The 11,687-nt window shown below is 34.6% G+C and overlaps 2 protein-coding genes across 3 annotated transcripts; both read right to left on the reverse strand.

The window, feature by feature from the left end:
- Positions 1-1,293: 1,293 nt before the first annotated feature.
- LOC105158847 (AP-1 complex subunit sigma-1) lies at positions 1,294-5,929 on the reverse strand. The gene is made up of 7 exons (XM_011075740.3): positions 5,770-5,929; positions 4,927-5,013; positions 4,586-4,677; positions 4,351-4,459; positions 4,226-4,261; positions 1,645-1,731; positions 1,294-1,570 (listed from the first exon to the last, which is right to left on the reverse strand). The coding sequence occupies exons 1-7, from the start codon at positions 5,770-5,772 to the stop codon at positions 1,499-1,501; spliced, it is 486 nt and encodes a 161-aa protein (XP_011074042.1). The 5' UTR covers positions 5,773-5,929; the 3' UTR covers positions 1,294-1,498.
- Positions 5,930-7,698: 1,769 nt separating this feature from the next.
- On the reverse strand, positions 7,699-11,687 carry LOC105158848 (uncharacterized). 2 transcript variants are annotated; one of them, XM_011075741.3, is made up of 8 exons: positions 10,933-11,687; positions 10,152-10,457; positions 9,675-10,063; positions 9,350-9,449; positions 9,141-9,194; positions 8,953-9,039; positions 8,403-8,531; positions 7,699-8,306 (listed from the first exon to the last, which is right to left on the reverse strand). In XM_011075741.3, exons 1-8 carry the CDS (start codon positions 11,059-11,061, stop codon positions 7,989-7,991), a joined length of 1,512 nt encoding a protein of 503 aa, XP_011074043.1. In that variant the 5' UTR covers positions 11,062-11,687; the 3' UTR covers positions 7,699-7,988. The 2 variants fall into 2 exon arrangements, with proteins under 2 accessions (XP_011074043.1, XP_011074044.1); XM_011075742.3 differs by having other exon boundaries at positions 10,152-10,454; positions 10,933-11,686.

Raw genomic sequence — 11,687 nt, forward strand, 5'->3', positions numbered from 1 at the left:
TAATCTAACTCTATTCTGTTCAAATATAACCTTAATTACCTAGTTTTTGAGAAATAATTCATCATATTGGGATGAAAATTACATTTGAAAGAAATGTTGGGATCAAAAAATTACAAATAATTTCAAATCAAATAGATTTAAAATTCATCGTAACACTAGTTTAAAAATGAGTTTTCAGGGATTGAAATTAATTGTAGAAAATTTGTTATCATGCATTTGAAATTTTCAATTTCAAGTATGTCAATCCAATTTATAAAGATAAGTTTGTTTTTGGATTTTCTGAGTCCATTTCTCATTTGTGAAGTGAAGAAAATTGATGGAGAAAAATAGAGAAATGGGTTAAATAGTTTGGATCGAATTTTCTCTAGTTACTTACCTCACCAAAATCGCTTGTTTCCCCTACACACCTCTTGGTTTTGCTTTCGTCTATTTTCAAGGTAAATTGTCTCGGCTCTTTTAAAATTTATTATAATTATAGATATTCGTTTATTATTTAAAAAATTACAATTTTTTTTAAAATTAATAACCTTCTAACTAATATCCCTTTATAATAATCTATTGTGGGGAGATAATTGTTAGACAACTGTTAACTTTAAAAAAATATTTATAATTTTTTAAACAATATAAAATATTTATAATTATGATAAATTTCATGTGAACAGTGCACATTGTAACATACCCCAATTTTTATCTATATAAGAAGTGTTTACAAGGGAAATTAATATTCTACCACCCAATTTTGCGGGCTGTGGAGTATGAAAATGCATAAAACCATCACATATAACACCAATAAATTATATTGACACCTCTTGAAGTCAAGTTCAAGTACACAAAACACTCATTGCCCCTTTGCAAAATTATTATTGCACTTACTATATTGTAATATAGTAATTACAAGTACACCACCTATTCAACTGCAAAACGTTACACGAATACACTTACTAAAGTATATTGCACAAACACCCCTTCAAGGAGTGTACATGTAATTTTGCAAAGACAACGTATTTATATATTTAGACTTAACTTCAAGGGATATCAATATAATTTACCCTATTACACAAATTGATCTCGGAATACATGGATTGAAACCTAACATGTAAGTTTGATTCGACATCAAATACTAATCTAAAGTAAATTGTCTCAACAGCAGCTGGAATAATGCCACACAAATTGAATTTTCTCTAATGGTTGAAATGCATTTCTGTGAACTACTAATGGAAAAGGGAAAGAGCTGTCTTGAAACAAGTCTAGGTTCTGGAACATAAGCAACACTGGAAAAAATGAATCAACCAGTTGAGAATAAGTATCAAGTAGGGAATCTAATTACTACTACATTGTATGATACAGATTGAGCAGGGATCATGGATACAGAAGCTTTAGTTTGTTCAAAACCACTCTATAGACTGGAACAAAATGAGTAAGAAAGGTCAAACCCCAGATTTGCAATAACACCGAATTCAAAACAGGAGTGAACTTGGCATTTTATACCACTAAATCCTCATTTTGTCGCCTGCGCAATCATATTACTTAAGGAACTTGCTTGCTCCTTGGCTGCCTCCACAAGAGAATCCTACAAACAAATTCGGAGGTAGATCAGCTATAAAGTTCTAATGGAATGCATAGCAAACAGTGTGATTTCCGCACCTGTGCAGCTATCAGACGTGCAACAGTCTTCTTGCTCGACTCTTGAAGTTCACCGGCAATCAAGAGTTCGTCCAATATATAATAAGCCTGTCATTGTGTTTCGCAGATGGGCTTAACATATAGAAACAAAGACCACATATATGCGAAAAAGAGTAGCTACCGAAGTCTGTCAATCTCAAACTGTGTTGTCTTGGTTTATTAACTATGCCATAAATCAGGCAAACAACAGAACAATAAAGTTTAACATCGCCCTAATTAGTGTATAAAAACAAATACCCAACAAAGAAAAATCATCTGAGACCGTCTTTCAAACAGGAAAATGCATGTTCTCTACAATTAAAGGACATATGCCCAACCAGTACAGGGCAGAGAATTTATTTCATTGCCAACTACATCTTACCTTGCAATTTAGTATACAAACTCCTGAGAACAACAAAGGAAGGAACAAAACAAAATTTAATTGTGCTTTCCTTTCTCCAACAATTTAACTAGTTTTCACTAAAAGAGTGTCAATTAAAAGATATCCTATCATTACTACAGATTATTTTAGCAAAGCACCTAATCCTCGTACTGAGAAAAATATATAAAGGAAACTAATCTAATTATTAATCTCCAGTTTCCTACTTTTCACTTATACTAGTGGACATGTTGGATCATGACTGTCACAACAGCCCAGGGCACAACACTGTCCAGTCAATCATAAGTACTGCATATCTCCACAAAGAAAGAGCAATCAACAAAACTCATCAACAGAACGTGAAATTCACAATTCCTAAATTTCAAGCAGTATAGCCCTGTTAATTCTAATCCAGATCTAATTAGGACGACATAAATCACTTTTGTCACCAGCTGCTTATAGATCAGCAACTATAAAATAGTGCCATCAGTATACATAGACCTATGCAACTACAGTCAGTGTATCTAGTTGAAAGAATAAAGCAATACATCGAAGGATTCAGTTCCTTCAGGATTCTCTGTCATTCATCACAAGAAACCTCCTGGAATATCATATTTGACTTCCTTTACAGTGAAAGCTTCCCAAACAGACAGCTAATATCATTGTGTCAAAAAAGTTTGCTACTTATGGAAACTGGCTGCTAGCAGAAAAGTAGCTACAGATTTGCAACTGAGCAAGAGGATAATTCATAAACAGTAGGAGTTTATTGTCGTCTAATGCGTAGGATGAATGTCGGCAAATGATAGTTAAGTAGATTATACCTACAGCACAGTAATATCCAGATTCTACTATCTTAGAGTCCTGACATGCACACCGGAACATAAAGCACTGACTATCTCGTCAGCATGCTGATAGCTGTTAGACAAATATAGCAGTTAGGTAAGGTTGAGGTGTAATTATCAGCACCTTGAAGGCTACTCCTGAGGGCCTATGCTTTATCTTAACCATAATTTGCAGAAGCCTTTAAAGCAATGACACGATACTTGTCATATACCAATGTGCAAGAGGTTGACTTCCATGTCCCCAACATTAGCCTTTCGGACCCCATTAAACGAAAGCTGAAATAAAACAAAACCAGATCCATAGGGTCTGGAATGAAATAAACTACAAATACCATTAAGAAGAACAGATCCATAGGGTCTGAGATTATTCAATTTTTAGTCAAAAGGGAAAGGTGAACTACAGACAGAAAACTGAAGGAATTCTCTCATATTTTATTTATGGCAATGGTGAAGACTAAATTCACATGTCTATATCAGACCTTCCAGGAAGTCCGCGGACTTGATGTTTACAGTTTACATAATTACTTTCCAAATTTTCAAGAGGTATTCTATGCTATCACCAAATACCTAAAATACTCTAGGATTATAAACCCTCCGAAAAAAACTGTTCTCTTGCCAGGATATGCAAAGGGATTCAAATTTTCCATATCTTCACTTGCTAAACTCAAGATGGAGCTTGATGAAAACTAAGTTAAAAACCAAGATTTTCTAAAATAATTAGTTCAAGAGAAAAGTTGTTACATATGATAAAGTGGTGACATGGAGAATCTAACAGAATTAGACAAATAGCGAGTGTAGTCGACTACTGCCTGAAGTTTATGGTTTCCTACTAAACATATAGAAGTTAGGAACCTACTAAAGCATCCACATTAAATAATATAAACACAACAAACAGCAGCGATAACTGGCCCATGCAAATGTATGCATGTCATTATTTTGATGTACCTCAAAGACACAACTAAACACTAGCTGTATTAGGTAAATAAAGTTAAATCATGCATAAGAAAGCAGATGTGGCTTAATTATGAAAAAGCAAAACTACAAAGAGCTCCATTTGGTGGCTTCCTGGAACCCTGGGGATCATAAAAAAAAATACTGCTAAAAGTAGTTTAGTCCAGTTATTTTCACCAGGCAAGCTTTCGCAGCTAGTTTATGCCGTAATACTAAGACCTGAAGAGAGTCTCCTAGAAGTTTCACGAATCACCCAGTTCTATCTGGTGCAACTTTCTCAAACCATTTAACTCCTCAAGACACATATAAGTATCACTCTAAATTCAGCCAACAGAACCATGATATAGATTAAATTTTCCAGAGTTTTAAATTGAGTCCAAGATAATCATACCTTATGAAAATTGAAGATCAAGTCCAGTTCACAGACCTACAGAAATTAAATAAATATGTAATTCAATAAGATGTTTACAAAGTAATGTAATGATAAAAAACAGTTGCTTTAGTCTCAGGCCTCACACTTCCAAAGTAGCGATCTAGTATCTCGACAAAATGGTGTATAATTTCAAGGATCTCCAACTCATTATCATCCTGGTCAATACACATGCAGAAATAGAGGCTAGCATACCTGCAGAATAAGCATTGAGATGCAAAAGAATTAACTGCACATGAACCAATTCGGCAATGCTGGTAACGACTTGTGTATAGTAAAAGAAACATAGAAAGGTTTAAACTAAATAAAAATGCATATTACCTTTTGTAAACAACTTTATATCCCCTCCACTCCACAAAATTACACAGCTTGGGGCCACGGTTGAGAATCAAACCACTTAACTCTCGGATAACCTTTACCAAGTCGACAAAAACATAGGATAAATATTTAGTGACAGTGTAATTAAACAGTATTTTGAATATTAGAATCTGAAACACGGCCCACCAAATGTGGGGAAGAAACCTTACATCAAAATCATGTTTTAAGTCTTCACACCCACAACCAAGCGTAAAATCATAATAATAAGTTATCCAGAGAAAGAAAAGGATTATTCAATAGAATGGTCTTTTTTTCTAAGCTAAATCAAGTTGAAACAGTTATACCTTTGTTCTTTCCTTTTGAGTATAAGGGGAATACCATTTTGTCAACCTTACTTTCCCTTGTCTGCTAATGAGAAGCACAAAGTGAATCTGAAATGAAACAAGAAACTTTAGTCGCTTATCAACTGTATGAAGGAGCACAAACCAATCATCTAACTATCAAAATAGTAATGATTGACAGGACGACAATCACTCAGTAAGTACAAACTTTTTTCGAATTCATTGGTGAAGGAACCAAGTAGAGGGGCAATGGTGGAACCAGTATCACTGAAATGTAGTGAAAAACAGTACCAATTAAAACTGTAAACCAAGACAAGTCTCAAACTCTCAATTCACCTACTTAAATGCCTCTCCTCTACAGATGCCACCAACTTAACTGATGATCATAGTATTCTACTTACCAAATCTTGCTTGGCAATTCCACGGTGGGAGGGAATTGCTGTTGACACATGCTAATACATTACTGGAAGCTATCCTTTCTCTTTTAACTAGTTGAAGAAAGTTCGAAACATCTCTTTTTTTTTTATTATTATTTTTAAAAATTTTGACTTAATAATTTAAACATATATGGGTGTTTTAACCCCGTTTTAGTCATTAATGGAGCAGATGTAGGTATATAGCAAGCAAAATGGGAAATAAGCCAACCAGTCGACGGGATGTAAATCAGCAGTGAAAAGCGCAATTAGATCATAACAAGCGTAAAGTACTTGGCAGATCTGATCAGTTAATCAGATTCATCGCATTCAACGGGGACTCATCGATTAAACATCGATAGTTACATATCATTAAGAGGATGAAGAGCTGGATACGGGTAGAATCAAGCAAAAGTAGAACAGAGATGGATACCATGGCGACGGGAGGGCGGGCGCGGCGGTGGCCGGTGGAGTTGCCGTTGGTTTGATCGCTGATCCAAATCCCACCTCCGCTATTCACAATCGGCTTTTCCAATTCCTACCGTCTCTCTTTGTTTACTTGCAAGAATTCTTTTCTGTCTGTACAGTTGTACTTGAGGGAAGAGAAAATTTATGCAATCAGTCCTTCATTTTTGTTAAAATTCGAATTTTGGTCCAATAAATTATCTCTAAGTCCAACTGCCCAGGGCAAGAGTGAAAACAATTAGAAGCTATGAACATAATACATAGGAGTAAATGCTAATATTCTGCAACTTGAGAGGTTGTTATGAAATTTGATAGAAAATCAAGACGACAACGTTTAGTTGAAAATTATTAAAGTGTTTATTTCTATTACTATAAAAAATAAAATTAAAAAAAAGCCTTCTGTACTCACACAACGACACTACTGTACTTTTTTAATAAAACAAAAGTGACTCGGTGATTTTAACAATATTACACTATTTTTTTATCATTTCGATAATTCAACCTCGAACTCAACTCGTTATGGGTGATTTTTTTAAGTTATAACTGCATTTAGGAATGAGTCTCAGGTATTGGTGTTCGACCCACGCCGGACATAAATTCGATTGCTTTAATATTTTATTATTTATACTCAAATGCATTACATAAAACACTGTTTTTATAAATAATTAAATAGATATAAAATAGTTTGTAGTTTTAATGTATATAATAAAAATATATAGTGAAAGTTTTAGGGTAAATTACAGTTATCTTATTTGAAATTCTACGTAATTATAAAAACCGCATTTATAAAATACCTTCTATAATAGAAATAATTATGTCGTTTTTGAATGGTGATACGAAAATTACTATTTACTTTTACTAATTTTTTTTAAAAAAATAGAGGTTAAGTGAAGTACATAATCCATAGAACATAGCAGTAATCCACAAAAATATTTTTCAAAAATTCTAAAATTAGAATTCTTAATCGAAAAGAGTATTTTGGTTTGTTGACTATAAAATCAAACGAAAACTTAACAGAAACTAATGAACAAATAAGCTCATTGTTAAAACGGATGTAACATTATCTGTAATTTTCTAAACAATGAAAAGGTATTTATAATTATACAAAACTGATGAAATTTACCCAATGTTCTAATATATTAGAGCCTAAAACATACACATAAAAATAATAAAGAGAGTTAATATTTATTTTATAATAATATACTTACAAATATTAATCTTTAATAACTATGGGTAATTAAGCACACTCCATAAGTATGCAAAATATATAAAAAAAATATTTATGTACTTGAATACAATTATATATTTATGAAACAAAATATATCAATTAAAATCTCCACCCTTTTAAATTTTAATTATGAAGTATAACAATAATACGATATTAAGTTGCAATTACCAAACCAAATATGTATTGTCACTCGTATTTATAGATAGACTAGCCGTCGTTGCACATCATTCCTATATACAAATAATAAACAATTTTTCATGTTTTATAATATATTATAAATAAGAATAAAATATATAAAATAACACATCACAATTTCAAAAATCGTTGCAAGTGAAAATTACCGTTCCCAGCTAAAAAGTGTTGTTCCCTTTTATATCAGTACACATAGTACATGGGTATTTTTACTCTGTATGGAAGTTGAGAGTAGCATATGCTTCATCAATAATACAGATAAAAATCAACATCACAATATATATAACTAACCAACTTCTACTAAAAAAGTAGACCAATAACTGCTAATAAAGTAGAATAACATTCATATACTGATGGTATTTGAACTCGTGATCATATAATAATAGGATCTCCATTTCGCTGACCAAATTAGGCCTCGTTAGCAGAGGAAGAGGTACCTGATGACCCCTTAGATACTAAAACAAAAGAGACACTTGCTTATTTATAATTTCAACAATAGATATATGAAAACACCACAGAAAGTTGTCAAAACCCAAGAGAAAAAACAAAACAAAACAGAACACCTCAAAAGCAAAATAGATTCTTTGGCTCTGAAAATCAATAGCCAGTAAAATCCACTTTGCTCTTCCCAGTATCATCTTCTATACAGTGTATGGAAAATTTTCCCCAAAGCATTAGGAACACAAATGCGTGATAATTACAGGGAAAAAAAAAAAAGAAATTGGTGATTAAGCAATCATAATTAAAGTTAAAAAAAAAAAAAAAAATCAACCACCCCATCTCCTTTCAGCTATATCTTTATGGATTAAGTATCGAAAGGATGAGCTCTGCTCTAACCAATATACGTACTTTTCAGGTTTGCCGTTCGTAAATTTTCTGATTGTGTTCTGTTGAATGCCTGTTAGGCATCCGCTAACCACTTCCAAGAGTGCAGCCATGCCAAGTGACATATCCTTGGCATAATAGCGCAAGATTTTTGGAAGGTATATCTTTGTTTGCTTATGGACATAAACTGTAGCTTGTATGAATTCTTCCTTGGCAACTTTGAGGTCTTGAAATATATTCTTGGCAGTGTAAACTCGAACCTGCAATCCAACATGTTCAGAAATTATAAAGATCAGCAGCTCGGAGTTACGCTCTTTTCAGAAGTGAAAAATGATAACAAGTAAGAAATGATTTACCGCAGGGTCAGAGTATGCGCCTGAGCAAAGTGCAAAATGAACGAGTGGTTCAGGGTACTCAATAGCATAAGCATGTTTAGCAGTCCCAGTTTTGAACTTCTTTCCAGGTGATAGAAGTGTTTGGAGCCACTGCATTTGTGCCATTCATGATGTGTTAATAAAGGAGTGAAGAAAATTTGGCTTTGAGTCGATAAGGTAGTTTGCAATCAGAAAAACAAAATCTCGCTCACAGCCCCTACAGTCGTCTCGTGTGATTTGTTTTTAGTCATGATCATGTCTTGGTTTTGATATCTTCATAATGCACAATATTATAGACTTCAAGGTTTGATACAGTAGTTAGTATCTGAAGATGGTGGACTATCGATATCATGCACAGTTCTTATGAATTTGACTCATGATGTTTGGCTTCATCTTTAATGCCAAAAGATTGAAAGAAAGAAATAGTAGTAGTGAAGTGAATCCAAATTTTCAATAAGATGACCAAGTTCTTTAGATTAAGGAGGTAGAACCAAGATGAATAAGTTTCTTCATCTAAGTAGCAGACATGTACCGGAGGAGAATAGTGCGATTTGATCCCCAAAATGTAGCCTTGAATGTCGTAAGCATTTACACAATGTCCACCAACATTATAAGCAGCCTGAGATAATAAAAGAAAACAAAATTTGCACATGGAAAGATCAGATCTGCTAATAAGGACTTCATTAATGACAGATTAAACAAATAAACATTGTTTAGTACCTTCACGATGAAAGTACTTTTTATACAGTTTTGTGTTCCATATGCTAAATAAGCCTGCAAACAAAGTCAAAATGGCGGATGTGATTCAGTCATCAAGGATTTCACTAGAAAAGAGGAAATATTCGAAGCCCAAATAGCACGATTTTCAAACACTATTTTTAGGCCCTTAGTTGGCAAACAAAGTTGGTAGAAAGTTTTGCAAGGCATACATGCATCACCAATGCATTGTGAATATTAATCCAAAAAGCAAGCTTCTCTTCGCGCCTCATCTTCTTCAGGTCGACAATCTCAAGACTCTTAACTAGGGACCTGTACAGCTCCCATCAATTGACATATAGATAAAATCTATTTACTATAGAAAAACAATTAGGATGCTGCAAAAGCATAAGAGTATACTTAATTATTTGAGAGGGAATAATTAATTGAAAAATAGAAGATGTATCTAGTATCCAGCTGGCTCCTATGTTTTTAGGTGAACTATAGAGGGAACATATTATTCAATATAGATAAAGAATTTCTTATGCATAAAGACACCTGAATTTCTGAAGCATTGTAGCAGCATAACTATAGCTCTCATCATCTAAGCATATCTTCAGGACTTCTACCATTTCAGAGTATGGTCCATTATCTTGTTTTAAGCCTTCAAAATCACAATCTTGAATAACTTCATCATTACATTGAGGACTCCAACTCCCAGATAAATTTCTGGGAGAAAACGTGCTCGACGAGCAGAATGATGAAGCGGAGGAAACTGAATAGCCTTTGTTAGTCCGTCCAGGGTTTGCCAATTTGCAATAAATTGAAGAGATACATCTTATAATGTCTTCAGATAGTTTATCCGGACGAAGGAGGGCATCATCAATACGACAATTCCCAAGATGATCTGCAAGGCTACGGTGCCGAGAATAAGTACTCCGGCTTTCCTGCAATTGTCCACAAGCGTTGACATAGTAAATTAGATTTGACAGAACATATATAAGCTAAGTACTGTAAGAGGTGAGGCATATCAACCCTTCCAGATGATGATTTTGGAATAGCAACTTGAATCAAATCATTTGGCCCAGTTAAAGCACTTGTAGGCGAAATTTGCCCTTGATGGTCATGATAGTCTTTCGACATTTCCAAATTTATCCTCGGAGATGGTTGATCAGATTTATTCCATGGAGATATTCCGGTTATCTGTTGTACATGGTTTCCGGAATTACTTGGGAGATGCTGCTGAAATGCTGTCCGGTAGAGAGAAAGAAGATATCGTTCCAGACGCACTATTTCAACCTCAAGTGTTGCAATTTCATTCATCAGTTCTGCTGAAGACTGCTGCCAACAGCAACAATTCATGTTCAATCTTGCAACAGCTAACAATTCTTGGTATCACTTGCAAAAATCATACACTTATATATTTTTTGTATAAGCAAACAATAATCACTTCCAATTTCATTAATTTTCAGGGCTAAAGAGTTCAACTAGATCACCTCAACACAGCACCAACTTGACCAAAAATTGATGTTTCAGAGAGAGAGAGAGACTTTACAAGTACTCCAGAGCTGGAAACTACTAGCTAAACCCACACTCTCTATGAAAATAGATCAAACACCATTGAATCAAAACAGCCAAAGTTCAAGAAATTCACAGCCCATTATCAAAAGGGTATAAAAAATTCTCAAAAAAAGAAAAAAAGTTTCATCTTGTAGCAGAATCAATCAAGCTTTCCTGCCCACAACAACGATACAAAACCCACACAAAAGGAACACAAACCTAAGAAAAGAAACAAGGATAGAAAGCATTCACTCACAGGATTCAGATTATGGGAAGGCCTGGGCGACATGTTAAGTACATGATCCTTGGCCACCTGACTGCAAACTGCGGAAGTGGAGTCAAGCGGAGAAGAAGGAGAGGAGCAGCCCACAGGCGCCATTGTCATAGAAGATTTTTTCAGCTAGCACCGACACTGGAAACACAGACTTTGAACAATCATAGGCATAGAAGAAGTGGGGGGTGGGGGAAGACCAAGAATTATAGTACGGCAAAGAAACACAATCCCAAAAAACCATCCAAAGTACTGTAGGTAGGTTGGGTGTAATCTTGCAAAATACCAAAAGCTGTGGAGGGACAAAGCAAGAATTGAATGCAGATAACCCACTCAACAAAACAAGAAAAAATAATGGAGTGGGTGGCCAGATACAATAAATGATCACAGATTCAGTGAGCCGTTCCGCAGCAATAAAGAAATCAAAAACGGGCATCCGACCACAAGTGGGGCTGGTGGGTGGGTCAACCCGGATTACACCATTGAACCCACTTCAGATCTTCTTCTGTTATCGTCAAATATTAATTTATAACACGCATTCGCAGTGTAGAATATGGGAGGTGAAGATTAAAGAAAGAAAGGGGGGACGGCATTGAAGGTGGGGAAATGCGATGACTAATAAAGAATCGAGGAAGAATAATTAATTTGTAGGAGCAGTAATTATGGTGGGGGTGGGGGCGATCATGAGTTGCAATGATGATTCGGTAGTGACGCTCATACTGTGCTGTGGAGTGTGTGTG

This window comes from Sesamum indicum, linkage group LG3 (genome assembly GCF_026168435.1).
Source record: "Sesamum indicum cultivar Baizhima isolate 11 linkage group LG3, ASM2616843v1, whole genome shotgun sequence".
In the NCBI taxonomy this organism is placed as follows: Eukaryota; Viridiplantae; Streptophyta; class Magnoliopsida; order Lamiales; family Pedaliaceae; genus Sesamum; species Sesamum indicum.